This window comes from Ixodes scapularis, unplaced genomic scaffold (genome assembly GCF_016920785.2).
Source record: "Ixodes scapularis isolate PalLabHiFi unplaced genomic scaffold, ASM1692078v2 PGA_scaffold8__174_contigs__length_109621045, whole genome shotgun sequence".
Classification (NCBI taxonomy): Eukaryota; Metazoa; Arthropoda; class Arachnida; order Ixodida; family Ixodidae; genus Ixodes; species Ixodes scapularis.
In genome coordinates, this window is record NW_024609883.1 from 87,288,116 (window position 1) to 87,303,972 (window position 15,857).

The window sequence follows — 15,857 nt, forward strand, 5'->3', positions numbered from 1 at the left end:
ACGGTCGTTGCCTAATCCCTTCTTGCTTCATTGCGCGGGAAAGCGCCGGCGGAATAGTGTAAAAAGGTAAACAATCATTGGCTGCAGAATGAATAGGCCTAACCTTGCGTTGACCTCCAGCTTTTCTGTCGTTCTTTTTCTCTTTCTTCCTCTCACGATCACAGGTGTCAGCGCCAGTCTTGTACACGTTACTTAAAAAAAGTAATCGATTACAATTACTATTACTCTTGGCTAAAAAGTATTCGATTAGATTACTTGATTACTTGACGGCAAAAGTAATTGGACATTACTTAAAGAAGTAATCGTTACTTTTCCGATTACTTTATTGTGTGAAGACACATCTTTAGCGCTCATAACAATGAACTACTTCCAACCTATATTTCACATTTGCACAAGTATTGAAGAAGAAAAACTGGCTCCCTCTTCGTGGTCGTTGCACCTACACAATGCGGACACAAGCATAGAATTCGTTTGAAGACGTCTATGATTTGGGCGTTCGCCAGTGTGTGTGTGTGTGGGGGGGGGGGGGGGGGAGCGGAGGGAGTTCTAGATAGGGTTGTCGCTCAAAGTTTGCGTCGCTCATTTTATTATTCACATGTGGATGAGCTCGCATGTTATACAAAAGAGCAGCAGCTCCAGGATTTGAAACGGATCATGTGTAGTATCCATTAGCGGAAGAGATTGCCCCGACCATTTCTCAACTCGCAACATTGCTTGTCGCAAAGACCACGTAGTGGAATTGGGGAAATGTCTCAACTGCCTTCGTTATATTTTGCATCCGCTTTAGGCATCCTTCGGTTCTAGTTCTCCTACGGGCTGCGAGTAGGTACCCTAAGCAGGATTTTTTTATTTTTTTTTATTTCTGTGTGTGTGTGCGTGAGGGGGCTAGTTTGAACGAAGGACTCACAAAGCTACATTCTGCTTCCTCAAACTTCGCCCTGAATGGCCTTTGTCACGCACTGTGGCTTCCCTGGTGCTTCCCACTCCCAGCCAGCTCGAAAAAAAAACAACAAAAAACGGACATTCCACAGAAACCTTGCATAGAAAGAGATTGACCTCGTTTTCTACATCTCCTCAAAAATCTATCTTTTTTCCGTTAAAAAAAAAAAAAAAATAGGAAATTTTATTTTTGTCATTTCATAAAAAAAAAAGGCGTGTGCCCGGGGGGGGGGGGGGGGGGGGGGGGGGGTCCCGTGGACAAATTGTAACGGTTACAAGTAAATTTATTACATCAAAAAGTAATCAGATTACCCTTGTGATTACTACCTAATCAAAGTAATCAACTGATTACAAAATTACTCCAAAAAGTAATCGATTACAAGTAATTTGATTACTTGTAATGCGTACGGTACAAGTCTGGTCAGCGCTTACAATTTACCACGCTCCACAGTCCCGGCTTTGTATCCCTGATCTAAGCGAGGTAAAAGCGTTCGAGCCGTCACCATCCCGCGTAAACAACCGACGCGCACGAGCATATCCAACTCGATGAGCCGACCGTGGCCCACCCGGCCCCCCGACTTCTCCAACCTCGCCGCGCATGCGCACAGCCAATTTAGAATGAAATCACGTGGGCCGCCCTGTCAACTTCCGGAAAGATCTGTGAAATCCCACAGAGAAAGTTCGGGGGGAGGGGGGGGGGGGGGGGGGGGGGGGGGGTGTGAGGCGCTCTGTGGAGCGGGCGCTGCCACAGATCTACGAGCGGAAGATGACCAACTCAAGCCAGATCTGCGAGCGGAATATGCGCGCTCCAAATGGAGCGCTTTTGGAGCGCTCGAGATCTGCGAGCGGAATTCACCATAATTTGAATTCAAACCCTTTACTTTTTCAAGACGTACAACTGCAACGGAAAAAGAGTAGCACAAGTGAACGATGACCGGAGTGGCAAAATCGCGACAGGCGGCGCTATTGTTCCCGAGCGCGCTGATAGCGAGAGTGCCAGTCACGTTCCATATCTGAACGCGGGGGTGGCCGGCTGAAAGCAACCCATCCTAAAGCCCATATTTTAAAAACTATCTTATCCTTAAATTTTCTGCCGGCAACCTCCGCGTTAAGACATCCAACGTGACTGGCACTCTCGCTATCGGCGCGCTCGGGAACAATAGCGCCGCGTGTCGCGATTTTGCCGCTCCGGTCGTCGGTCACTTGTGCTACTCTTTTTCCGTTGCAGCTTTACACTGGATGAACGCGAATCGTGCTGCGACTTGAAACGAAACGATCACGTTTCAACACGCACCTAATTCTGGAACCGACACGAAATATTATATTTATCCATTTTTTTTAGAATGTTCATATACGTAGAATTTAGTCCGTAACACTACGCCATGATTACTGTAGTGTCTGACTTTATCATTTTTACAAACCGGTATTCCCAATGCCTTAATAGCAAAACGTTTGATAAAACAAGAACGCTTTCTTCATTAAAGAATGCAAACACAAAAGCGAGGACAAAAACAAACAAGAGAGACGAGATACACTTATAGAGGTCTCAACATCATGAGCCATTAGTGTTATAAAAAAAAAAAAATCGCTGTCAATCTTAGTTCTTGGATTTACAGAATGTTGAAAGTTTAAACAGCTAGCAAAATTTTTTATAGTTGTATTCAACTTTTTTGCATGATATTTCTACTAATATGGCATACATTTAATTCGTTAATACTGACGAGTTTAAATCCAGAGATGTAATACTAACAGCTTCGTTGCAGCGATATTCAAATTACTGCAGACTTAAGTATAACACTGACCACGGGAAAAAGAAAACAACTATAGCTCATCCACCCTATCAATGCAGATTAACGCGACCAGTGGACAAGATTTGAACCTGAAGTATATTAACACTTTATGTACTTTATCCTCATGTACTGGCAGATGACGAACCTCAGTACGTGCCAGAGCCAGTTGCTAAAGTCGTTCACATTGTGAAGCCCAAGTTACCTGGTATGAATCATTTAAGCCACCGTCCTGTTTATAATACCAATTTTCTTACGCTATGTAAAACGGTATTTCCCAAAACTTTCGATTTAGTAACTTAGGCTACATTAGTATGGTGATAACAATTACCCACTAATAATTTAATATTGTACATTTTTGTCAAAAGATAGGACCTCTACCGCAAAAGTTTGTGATGTCACTTGTGTGAGACAAACATCGCTAGTAAACTATACGTAACCAATTTATTTATTATAAAAATAATTTTTTATCCTAAAGGTATTTATTTACCTTCATATGGTCATATCGCCCTTTTTTATATATCATTATATATCTTTAGTGGTATAAATATTTTCTTTCTCAAGGGCATGCTGGAATGGGAAAAATAGAGGCCTGATTAAAATAGTATAAGCTTTTTTATAGTAATCATTAAGCGGATTTCAACTTTCAATCTTCATACGCGTTAAGGCGTCAGGGTGCCCGGCCATAATTTTGAAACATTTTTGACGAACAGTTAAGAGAGCCCCGTTAAGGGAACCCCTTCCCGTCTAACCATGACATCCCAATAATACTACCATCGATTTGCTATTGGATATAAATACGTAGCCTCCATTTTACTTTAAACATGTTTCTAAACGAATTGTGATCTGTGCAAGCGTCTGAAATGTTTTTTTTTTCCACCTTCGCGCCTTGAACGCGTTAAGAGAAAGCGGGGAACTGCGAAACAGTTTATCTGTTGTCGCTTTACTTGTTTTCGCAAGAGCGGGAAACATTTTGTTCAATTCCGTTTAAGAAAAATGAAAATTACCAACCCTTCCGTATTTCACTGGAAATTTTTTTCGCTTGAAACCTGCTACTTCACAAGACTTTCCGCTACACCGTTTTACTAAACCTAGTGAAAGCTTGTTTAATTGTTTAAAATTATCGCAGCCATCTGCCCCAGTAGTCCCAAAGAGCAGCAACAAGAGAAAAATCTAGGAAGCATTATCTAGGACGTTTTAGCGACAACGTTCTTGGAACGTTATCTCCTCGGATTCCTTCGGTGAACTAACAAAATAACTCCCCATACATTTTAATAAAGATAAAGCACAATGGGTGATATTTATATGCAAACACCTGTGAAAAAACAAATTGAATATTAGGCCCGCTTAAATATGTCTTGTAATGGGCACCAACCTCATCGTTCATTGGTTCTACCCACGAAACTCAAAAGTATCAGCGAACAAAATTAAAAAAATAAAACATTTAAAGTATTGGTACAGACAAACGTATTATGATAATTACGGAAAAACGTGGCAAGGACATAAAATAGTGACATATTTCATCATATCCCTTCAACTGAGAAAATGAAAAAATATATATCTTTTGTTTTATCTATCAATCTATCACAGATACCCTAACGCAAGCTTGGGTTTTTATTGCAAATAACGTTTGCCTAATATTATACATGCGCTTAAGTAATACCCGGAATTCGCAGCATAAACCCATGTCTCTGGTTGACGAAATAATTTGCCGTTACAAGTTCCTTATTCCAAAGTAACCGCCAAAATGCGAGCCTTCGTGATCCTATAATCAATCGATGTATTTTATTCAAAGATTTGCTTCGGTATAATCAAGCCAGCGCTCCGACAAAAAGCCAGCAGTCTAACGGAAAAACTTAGCGCTCACCTTTGTTTCACGGCTTTTATCTTGAGCGACGGCGTGCAATTAGCAAAATTTAAGACGTTCTTTCCCAGTCTCAGTTTCTTTGTTCGTGCTCGAAAGACCCGAAATTTCAAACCGGTGAAGTTTTAATTACCGAATCCGTAATTTTCAGAACCTAACTCGAAGTTCTTAACGCTGAATACTAAATTGCTACGTTCTCGACCGAGCGTAAAGGGGAATGTTTATTAATATGGATTTAACTGCCATCCCGAACCGCGAAAAAAAAAAATTATACGCTCACACATCGCTGAAACACTATTTGCAATTCTAAACGAGGAACCAAAAAATATTACCCTTCGTTAGTCAAGTAGTGGAAAATGTAATAAAGGCAAAGTTTAACAAGGAGTTTGTGAATACAAGGGCATTATCCAGTTCGCTTCACTTTCATTTGCGCTTTTTTTTTTTTTCTCAGCAAAGAAGAAGCTAACAGGCCGTAAGTGTGGAGTTTTGTTTCGTTGATCTTGTCTTTCTGCATTCATCTTTATCATTTTTTTTTTGTTTTTTGAGGACTTTTGTTTTCATTAACACTAGGTTGTCCTTTCAATTACGCCAAATTGGTTCATTAAAATTTAACGTTCATTACGGCATGACACGTTTTAAATCTGTGGAAAAAAAATAAGCGTTTTATTTAATTCTTTACGGCTCTTGCGCATATCATTTATTGACGTATTTCCAGTGTTTCCCTTGTATTTCGTTTAATGTCTCTGTCTTCTTTTTTCCTCCTTAGATTCTAGTAACGGTGAGTCTATGTCCATTTTACAGGAAATAACTACGTAAAAAGCGGCAAGAAATATCTAAAATATTGTACGACCCATTTCTAATAATGGGTGTAAATATTTATCTTAGAACACTGTCCACCGTGCATTAAGTACCCAGGATGTTTCACCAACGACTGAAAATAATTTAAGCAAATAGCTTTAAAAAAGAACTATTCCTTTGGTATAACGTTATCGACCTTGGTGAATTTTATGGTAGGGATGAAAAGTACTAATGATCAATTCAAGACCCTTTCAAATATTCGCCTTTCTTATATGCTTATTGAAATGCGGTGCGTGTCGACAAAATAGGCCATAGTATTCCATAGAATAATATAAATCAATATAGTCTTTCAGGTATTCAATGGCGAGGTTGGGCTGCCCACAGTCCATCATACCGAAACTAGGGAAAATAAAGCACCAAAAGCTGCATGCCGGACCTGAGTGTTTAGCGCGCCTTATTTTTTGTAACCACGTGTCCCTTAGCTGCCTCGACGTTGTCAGGTTGGCTGGCGATGGTTTGATACTCGTATCTGCGGCGGAAGCTGGCATAAATTTTGTATGCAACAATCGCCATCTTTTGTCGTCTTAGTTTCGGTATCTGTCTTCCTTCGGTTCACAATTAGTTCATAATTTTTCCTAGCCAACTCGCCTGTCTACCTTGTATTTATTTTTAATTGGTTCTTTTGTTTTTGTGTTTAAACTTTCAGCATTTCTCTTTAGCCTAATTCAGTTATTCGCATTCACAAAACAGCCATGACATATTCTGAAAAGTTTATTAGTTAATTAGTGTGTTCCTGGTTAAAGATTTGCTAATTAGCTTTTACACTTGTAACCTGACGTCCACCGCGTTGCGTAACGTTATCAAGTTTTTTTGTGTGTTTTTTTTTTAATGCAGCACGTTTTTACTTTAAGAGCCCCTTTTTAGATACTAATTCCATTCGTTGTTGAAACACACTGTTTATTGATGCCTCGCCTATCATTGCTTCGAGAGATTTCAGGGAGAGGGTGAGCTTCACATCTTTTTGATCGCGAATGAAAATGCAGTTTTGAATTATAAGGAGTGCCTTTATTTGAAGCTACAACTTCATTTTTGACAATCGAATAATAAACCATTCAAACTGCACGCATGACTATAAACTCTAAAAAAGGCGTTAAAGATTTTATTGTATGATTGCAACACATCACAAGGGTGATACTAACGTATTTCTATTCACGGCGGACTCGGGCGGCACGGTGGCGCTACACGCAATAGCGTGGAAGAAAACGAAGCGCACAAGACGATCCTCTTTAGTAGACGACTGCACAAGTTAGACTGAAACGTCACAGCAGTCACACCTCCTATCGGCGACTCTTAGCAGAACTTTCTAATTATAAGCTTTCCGAGAGTTCTCGCCTATGATGTATACCAAAGGAATTACGAATTCTGAGAATGGCAACGGAGGAAGTCAGACGCTTCTTTGTTTTACTAAAAATTTAGTCAAATCATTATAAAATTGATGTTTTATTAGCTTATGAAGAATGTGCTTCCCGCACAAAAAGCAAATACTTTGGGGTTGCGTCTTGAGACGCATGCGGTAGTGGAAAGGCTGGAAACGTACACCGAAAATCGTTTACTTCGTTCGCTTTTCGGAGCTCGTGGCCTTCGAATCATGCTGTGCTACCTCTAGACCCCTGGAAATTGATAAAACTGCGCATTGAAGTAGAGGGGGTCGCTACAAGGTTGGGCTCTTCTAGAGTGTGGACTCCCTGGCAGCATCCCTCTCCACTCCACTGTTTTTTTGGTTCCAAGGAGCCTCTAGTTAGCGCAGCGTATATCGACGGCCACGCGCTCCGCCCTTCCAGTATCATTCGCACCCGACAACACGTATGTGCATGTGCCGGAGAGAGTGGGCAGGCATAGCAAGTCTTACGAAACCTTGACGTCCACGGCTCTTGCACTCCCGTCGGCATGCGCAGTGAAGTATGCGCACTACTACGCCGGCAACCTGTGTCTGGAGCCCAACCCGTTCGTGCCGCTTACATCGGAGCCCTACTTCAATAGGACGTCAAAGGAGATGCTGAAGGTGTACTACAGGTGCATAGGAGGGCTCATGGGCTTCGTCGTGTGCGGCTACAAGAAGAAACCCGTCACCGACCTCTGCGTCCTCTTCGAGAAAAAGTGTAAGTGGCCGGGCGTACATTATCCTACACGCTAAGAAATTCGGTGCGTCTACTTTCCCGCAAAGCACATCGGACAGTCAGTGTCTGCAATCGTCGAATTTGGAGGATAAAAATTTGTCTAAACATAAAAAGAAACAAAACATATACTGCTCTATGACAATGACCATGACGTTTCACGCGTTTGCGTTATGCTCGGTTTCCCAGTGCACTATATTTTATGCTAAAACTTTATTGGAGCCACGTCATTCTACGAGCTCCCTCTGTGGATTACATGTAGATTGGAATCTCCTAAGTGAGTCGAGGGATATAGACCTTACCAACAAACGCCTTCTGCGAGCTGCCATCTTTTCTTACTGGACTGTTAAACGCCTTCTGAGCACGCGCAATAGCGCCTCTTGCGAAAAAATCGTACGCCGCACCTGCGTAACAGTCCAGTGACTCGACATTTTTCGCCTGGGCGATAAGCGATGGAAAGGTTTATAGACGCAGTGGATTTCTCTCTAGGTTGTATAACAGTACTGGGCTGGCCCGAGGCGTTCTATACTACCCGTTCAAATCGCAATTGCACGGTTTATTCCTTAATACTCTCGGAACACTAATTACCCACATATAACTGGATCTAGGAAGCATAACACTTATAAGCATAGGTGCATGGCATGCATCATATTGTCACAAATGAAGACGACGAGAGGATGAATAGCGAACTAAAAAAAAAAGGTTTAATTAGCGAAATTGTGCCAAACAAAATAAAGAACGAGCGTCGAGACAGCGGAAAAAAGCGGGCGGCGATTAGACGGCGAAGCAGCAAGCGAGAGCGAGTTTGACCCGCAAAATCGCGGGCTGCTCCTTGTCTGGAGTGTGTCGGCATCTGGAATGTTCGGCAAAGAAGCTTTGAGCGTCTCGGGCTCGATCGGGGTGAGGGGTGAGAATGAACAGGCACTTTTTATAACAAGAAACAAAGATGAAATGATAAGAGTTACGTCCCGAGTGAGAGTAAACGGGAATCTTCTAGAATTCCGTGACCGACCGTTGTTTGCTCGGCCCTGAGCGCCGGCATTATCCCCCCCCCCCCCTTTAAAAGCGCATCGACCCGATGCCAAAGCAGAACGAAAACGGCTAATATCAAAAGCGAAATTACGGTGAGAAGAAATAAAAAAAAAATGAAAAACGTTTACAACTCCCTGTAATGTCGGATCAGAACGCAGCTCTTTAGATAGAGGAGGGGAGGGAATGCCCCCCCCCCCTCATCCGTGCCCTCTCCTCCTCTCCTCCTTTCCTGCTATAGAGCTACCACGAGCAAGCCGTTGTCGACCTTGGCAGCACACAATTTACCAACTTCGTCTGACGTACCACGGAGATCGATAAGCAGAGTACAGACGCGTACCCATATACATGGCCACTTGGATAACGAGTGCACGACGTTTCCATACGTGCCTCTTTGTGATTTATGAGTGGTGATATCACTTGCCTGCACAACGGGTAGCTGGCATGTTCCCTCCTCCTGCTCCGTCCTTTTCCCCCCCACCCTCGCGTTGCATCATGGGACGTTTCCCATAATGCACCGGGCGGTTACGCCAACGCTGACGGCGACGTCGCTCACGCCGGAAAGTTGCGCCTAAGAGCTGCGCTCTAAAACACAGCGCCACAATCCTAACGCGCGTAGAACGGCTTGAGTCGAACTACGTGGACCACTTCGGGTCGTGGCTTGCGGCGTCCTGATGGTCGGGTTCCGTCGGGGAGCACCTCGTAGTTCAAGTCCCCAAGGCGACGATGGACCTTGTAGGCTCCAAACTCCAAACTAGCCTTTTAACAGTTTCTCGCTGAGGCCGCGGCGGCGAATGGACATCCACTCCACACCTTATCTCCGTGCTCGTTTCGCACGTCGAGGTGCCGAAAGTTGTACCGGCCAGCGTCGACACATGTCTTTCGGCTATCTTCTCTTGTAATTTGTTTTCGACAGCTAAGTGCTTTGTCGTTTGACACGCAACTAATTGGGCGGCGCCGTCAAAACTTATTGTAAAAAAAAAAAATAATATTCCAGTTGCATTCGTTTGGTCGCGCGCGTACCCAACAAAAATAGTTTACGGGGTTTTCTACATCTTTTTTTTTTTCAAACTGGGGTACAATATTTTTCGATGTCTTTTAGAAAATACATGCACCATGAAACACAGAATATAGCGAGAAACGACCAGAATTAAGCGGCCAGCAGCGTTTGAAACTGCGCCTACGCAGGCTGCGCCTATTGAAATCACAGTCCAATCGGTTGGGGTTAGGAGGGACGCCGGTGAGAGTCTAGGCTTCAAACTCAGTGACTGGGCTCAAAAACAATTTGTTGCCCCTGGGATCGAGTGTTTCTTGGAAAAGTGTATATTCTTCGGAATATAAAATAAATTAATTGACATTAATTTTTACAAACTCATTTTAATTGCTTTCGAACGGTAGCGAAAGGCATACTTCTCCTTCATGTATATCTCTTACCTATTTACTCATCATTCTTTTATAATTAGAGTGAATTAAATCTGAGCGTGCTGAAAGTTTCTATTTCCAGGATATAGCGTGTGTATTTGATATCGCAAATACTGCGAAACTCGCCGTCTAGTTCAGAATCTGAAGTGGTTGGGGGCTATTCACAAACTGGCGCCAACACGTTTCAACTTACGCAAGAAAGAACGAATACACTTACCTAGTCTATTGTCGATTCAGAGTCGCTCCTCTCTTATGTTACTTTTCCCTCACATTTCATATCTCCTATGATCAGCATTTCGTGGTCTTTTCAATTTCCTTGATGTTTCCGTTTATGCATCTTACGTCCTCTGCGTTTTCCTCTCTCCAGTCATTTTCTGCCCACAAATATACAAATCCCAAGAGTATTTGCGCATTTTCAATACTACCTTACATTCCTAAATGTTTCCTAAAATATTTCTTGACCCTCTTTCAATCTTGTCCTTTCACTAATGCTCCTGACAGCCTCCTTTCCGTTCTTTTCTTTTCCTGTTGCATTCTATCCACGTGCACTCTAGCATAAAAGATGGTCCTTTCACGCGACCCTGTATACTGTGAAATGTTCCTTTCGGAATTGGTCCCCGAATTCTATCCACTTCGGTCTATTCCTGCCACCTTGCATGTTTATGAGCCCTACATTTTGTTGTATTTTTCTTTTTCTCTTGCGAGTCTTAGTCCTTCCCTTCCTTGTTTCCTCTTCTCTTGTCGGACAAGGACTCTCCTCAAACCTGTCTCTGCCCGTAAAAACAACAACAACAACAACTACAACTTTATTTCTGCGCTTAATCATGTACCCTACCTGCCTCACCGAGGGTACGCTGTAATTAAAACCATTCTAGGAGAAAGGACGGTGTGTTCCATTCTCATAGAACTCCTGCTTGGCATCCATCACGCCATTCATCACGTACCTAAGGACCTCCCTCATCTTTCGCATAACTCCGTCCACTTCAATGATCTGCCTGACTTCCTCCGGGCCCCTTCCCTGGACCTCTGGAATAATGCACAAAACAATGTGCAACCCCTCCGAGCCGGCCCAGAGTTTCACCAGTCCCGCCTCTGTTTGATTCCCCGGATGCCGTCCCTTCAACTTAAGTACGTCATTTACCCCTGCGTGTACGACAACTAAGTTCTTTCCCTTAATATCCTTCCAGATCCTGTCCTTTGCCCTATCTATTCCCTCACTAAGACTCCTCCCTGGCATGTCCTCTACCGGCACCCTCTCATCATATCTCACCGTCTTTAGTACCGCCTCCTTGCATTTTGGCACATTGGAATTTCCGACAACCCACATCATCCTGCGCTCTGTCTCCTTTTCCTCCTGTCCTGTCATCTTCCCCCTTGTGCCTTCCGATGCTGTCCGTCCTCCCGTGGCCCTACTTGTTCCGACTATCTGACTAAACGTCGGCGTTGTGGGCGTTGTCTGCTCATGTGGGGCACTGTCCTGGCTATCTCCTACATTTCCTTGCTGGGAAAGGCGCCCCCCGCCAGCACTCCCACCTGTACCGTGCCCACCATCTGACTCTCTCTGCGTTTTAGACCTCGGAAATTACGTCTTCAGTGCTTCCCACTTCTCCCCTTTTGCCTTAACCATTGCATCTATCTCCTCAAACCGCCCTTCCAACTGCCTTGCTTCGCTCTTGTTCTTTGCCATCAGGCTCTCCCTCAGTTCCCTGACCTCGGCCTCCAGAGCCGCACTACACTCTCCTTTTTTCTGCAGTTCCTTCACTAGCTACTCTACCCTCCCTCCCCATTTCTCGTCGAGTTTTAGTTCTTAGACAGATCCTGCAAGTGTACTCTGCCTCCTGTGCTGGCCCCACATTCGGAAAAAAGGTTTTATCCAGATAGCACCAACTCCAACCCACGTTGCAACGCACCTTCCCTTCGCCTGACTCCAGGTCTTCTTTCTTTTTTCGCTTTCGTCTCGCCATCATTCACCCTCTCTTCACCGGGAAGCATTGCGTGTACTCAAAATTACCCGCTACTCTGCTCTGCGTGGCAAGCCCCATGACAAGCCCCATGCGGCAAGCCCCCCCCCCCCCTCCCCCTCAAAAAAGAAGAAGATAAATATAGATAAATAAATAAATAAAAATAAAAAATAAAATAAAAAAGTACAGATTTTGTAATTACAAACTATATCCGTGTAGCATAAAGACAAAAAAAAAGATCTTACTTATCACGTCTTCACAAACCTCTGCGAAAAAAGAACGGTCAAACCATCGCACCAAACGTTTAAACAAAGCTTGTCACGTGACTGCAATAATCGAACTTCCTTAAAAAGTCATTTGAAGTCATTTCTGAAAAAGGTCATTTTTGATATTATATTGTTTAAAATGTGTTAGTTCCTACATATAAGTCCTATATTGCAAAACCGCATATTCACCTCAGGGCAATAGAAGAACATGTGGACCCTTTCTTTCTCGCGGACTACAGTGTGTGCACCAATGAAAACCCAACAATACGCGCAGATTCCAAATGATTTTATTATAACTCCTTTCGAAGAAAGTTTGTTCCTCTTTTTCTCTGAGGCTGAAGCCATCGCTTGCAACTCGCAAACAAGCGCCCTTCGTCGACCACTTCACTCAAAAGAAACTTCTTCCCAAAAAGGGTGTGTCGCGATCTGTGAAGACGCTTTTAACGAGGAAGTAAGCTAACACGAATATTATTTTAGGTTTGTTGGGATGCTTAGAGCGTCTAGATTGAGTTCTCACCACAAAAGAACGATCCCAGAATCGACTTCAGGGCCCTTTCAAGGCTAAGCGCTAAGCTAAATAATTCAACCTAGCTTCAAAAGCTACCCTAACACCCTATCACTACTTAACACTATCCATTTCTCTATCCCATGCACACTAGAGCAAAGACCAAGTTAAATATATATATATATATATATACTTCATTTTGCCGGAGCACCGGAAAAATGCGTCCGCAGTCGTCCGAAACGGGATTTGCTATCTGCGCAGAACTAGCCGTGTGGTCACGTGACACTCCAATGACGGCCCATCCCTACGTCACACATATTTGCCGGTGAGGGCCGTACGCGACCTTCCCTTTTCTCGCGTTTTGTCGGTTGGCATTATTTGGGTTCGTCGACCCTCAAGCTCATTGCTAAGCGAACGGGTAGGCTTGTCCACCGCGAAACGCTGTTTACGGGTGGGCCAAGTGGGTTAACATAAGTGTAATGAGCCGCTGCAGACTGCCACCGCAAAGCGGCGCGAATGCAGCTAGGGTAAAGCATTTTTCTATAGCCGACAAAACGAAAAGAAAAAAAATGAGAGGCGCTATCAAGCGGCTCCGGTGCAGCGTCAGAATATAGGCTACTGCGCAACGGAGACGCACAGCTGGGCACGCGGCGGCGCCAGTGCGTCTGCCGCGGCTATGACGCCTTTCCTCTGGAATGCGCAGACCGGCGAGGCGCGCGCGGCGGCGGCTGCTCCGGCGCGCCAGCTGTGCGCCGTGGGACGTCACTGCTCCTCGCGCATGCGCAGCGTGGCTCTCCAGGAGCCACGTGAAACTGCTCAACCTCGGTCAGTTTAGCTCGCGCTACAAAAAAAGTCATGCGACCCCTACTAACCGAAATGCGTGACGCAGAGAACCGACGTCACTGGAGCATCACGTGGCCCCGCGGTTGATGTAGTGCAAATAGCAACTGCTGTCCGAAACACGTCCGCTGCCGTTTTTCTATGTTGGTAGTGAGGGTCTTGAGTTTGGGACTATATAAAGTGGTGGACTAAATGGACCAGTTAGTTGAGTTTGAGACGTCGTCCTGTCTATTTCCAGTCCCTTCCAGGTTTTTGATGTTTTTCTTCTACCCCAGTCTTAGGTTAATTCAACAAGGTCAATATTCACCAGCTCGCCTGCACTCGTACTATATTTTCTCGCTCATATCATTTGACCTGTCCCAGCATTCTTAAATAAAGATATTTCTTAGGCTTTTTCGTTAAATTAGAATGCCGAAGGAAGTGAAAAATTATTTGGCCCCTTTTCAAAGCACGGAATGCTTTATAACGAAAGCCGCCGAGTCCCAGAAACTTTTACGCCCGCGCGGAAATCTATCTGACGCGTTATGTAAGTTGACACTCTATAGTGCAGCGTCACGCCACGAGATCACGTGACACGACTACTCGATGCCAAGACATCACGTTACGTACATTTTCTTCGAGAAAAATTTCAAGAATCACTTCTTCAATACTGCATTCCATGCGCCATACGCCGTGCGAGTTTGTCGGCCCCTTGCGCACTTGGTGCGTGTGTTTACCAACCCGACCACACCCACTTGGTTTTGTATCCCCCCAACTTCAACCAACGAGTATGTGCGCATGGCTGCCTCATGATGCCGCCTTCCGTGCGCTTTCTCTACGTTGCCCTTTAATAAGCGTGCTCCTCCTTGCGTTCCGAAGAGCAAATGGCACGTTTTGGAACACTTGATTGCAGGATACCAAAAATAAAAGTCGCTGCCATTTTTTTTTTGCATTCTAATGGTGTTTTTTGAAGAAATGTATGAGCTTTTCTAGATCGTATGTTAAAGAGGGATAAAGATTTCATTTGTGATCATTTTGAACAACTGGATAAATGTCATGCCACAAAACGCACCCCCCCCCCCCCCCCCCAGTGTAGGAATGTTTTTCTCAGAATTATAAAAGGCGGCTGCAGTAAACGAAGCATATCTAGGTTTTCCTTAAGTGTTCCTAGAAATATGAAACTATAACACAATTGCAGAAACCTAGGCAGCCAATATATCAGCCACACATTGTGTCGAACACGTTCACTTACTTACAAAAACGAAAAATCTTTGCTATAAAAAAAAATTGATAACGTGCAGCCTATTCTGTTAAAACCGAAAAAATATAGAAAAAATATAGAAAAAATATAAACGCGGGCTGTTTACAAACAAGCCCGCGTTTGCCCACACCAGGTGTGGGCACTGCGCGTGCGCAGAAACCAGATTCGGACGAGGCGAAGCAACTGCGCATGCGCTCTGCCGACAGCAGCGCCACCGCAGAGGCGTGACGTCAGAGCCGCGTGTTGGTCTATATCAAAGGAAACCAAAACTGACATTCACAGATTTTTCATTGCAAGATAACGGTTTATCGATGCCCCAAATAAATTACCCTTCTTGGTAGAGATATGATTCACAACATTAGGCCTTTGTTGCAAGCTGATATATCTCAAGGCGTTCTTCTTTTGTTCAGGTAGCTGTTTCATTATTTCTGTTTTTTTACCTTGTTCCAAAATGTTTATTGATGCCCCTATTAAACTACCCTGAGATAGGGCTCGCATCATTAAGCCTTTGTTGTAAGCTGACAGATCTCTAGGCGTTCGTCTTTTATTCTGGTGACTGTTTCATTATTTCTGTTCTATTGCCCTGTTCCAAAATGCGTCCGGCTTTAATTATTACGCTGGCAAATATATCGTCGTCTAGGCTATTTAGTGTGAGTTTCCGTGTTCCCAGGGAAGGAACAAGGCATGCAGATCTATTTAGGAATAATAACGCGTCTATAAAGGGCACCTTTGCATGTCAAGTCACATTATTCATAATTCTTACCATAGCCGGAAGCAAAATAAAGGCTGCCATTATGTACACTTCGGTAATGTTATGAGCGAGCTCATCTACTTATTTGATTAAATTCCGCTTAGAACCGTTGTCATTATAAAGGGGAGTGAGCATAACAAAACAACGAGGAGAAAGAGAAGGCAATGGTGCGCTTTGTTTGTGGTGATTAAGAAAAGGAAACGGTGTTGATATACTGTATACGTATTATTAACAAAAGAGGCCATGAAAACCGGATACGGAATCGTTCAAAGCCATTTTAG

At 43.8% G+C, this 15,857-nt stretch overlaps 1 protein-coding gene across 1 annotated transcript in view; it reads left to right on the forward strand.

The window, feature by feature from the left end:
• The window catches only part of LOC8023464, a 55,018-nt gene that overhangs the window by 505 nt on the left and 38,656 nt on the right, over nt 1-15,857 (forward strand). The window contains exons 2-5 of the mRNA XM_042286863.1: nt 2,866-2,934; nt 5,042-5,062; nt 5,357-5,368; nt 7,344-7,547. Of these exons, the coding sequence (XP_042142797.1) occupies nt 2,866-2,934; nt 5,042-5,062; nt 5,357-5,368; nt 7,344-7,547 (306 nt within the window). The remainder of the gene's footprint in view (nt 1-2,865; nt 2,935-5,041; nt 5,063-5,356; nt 5,369-7,343; nt 7,548-15,857) is intronic.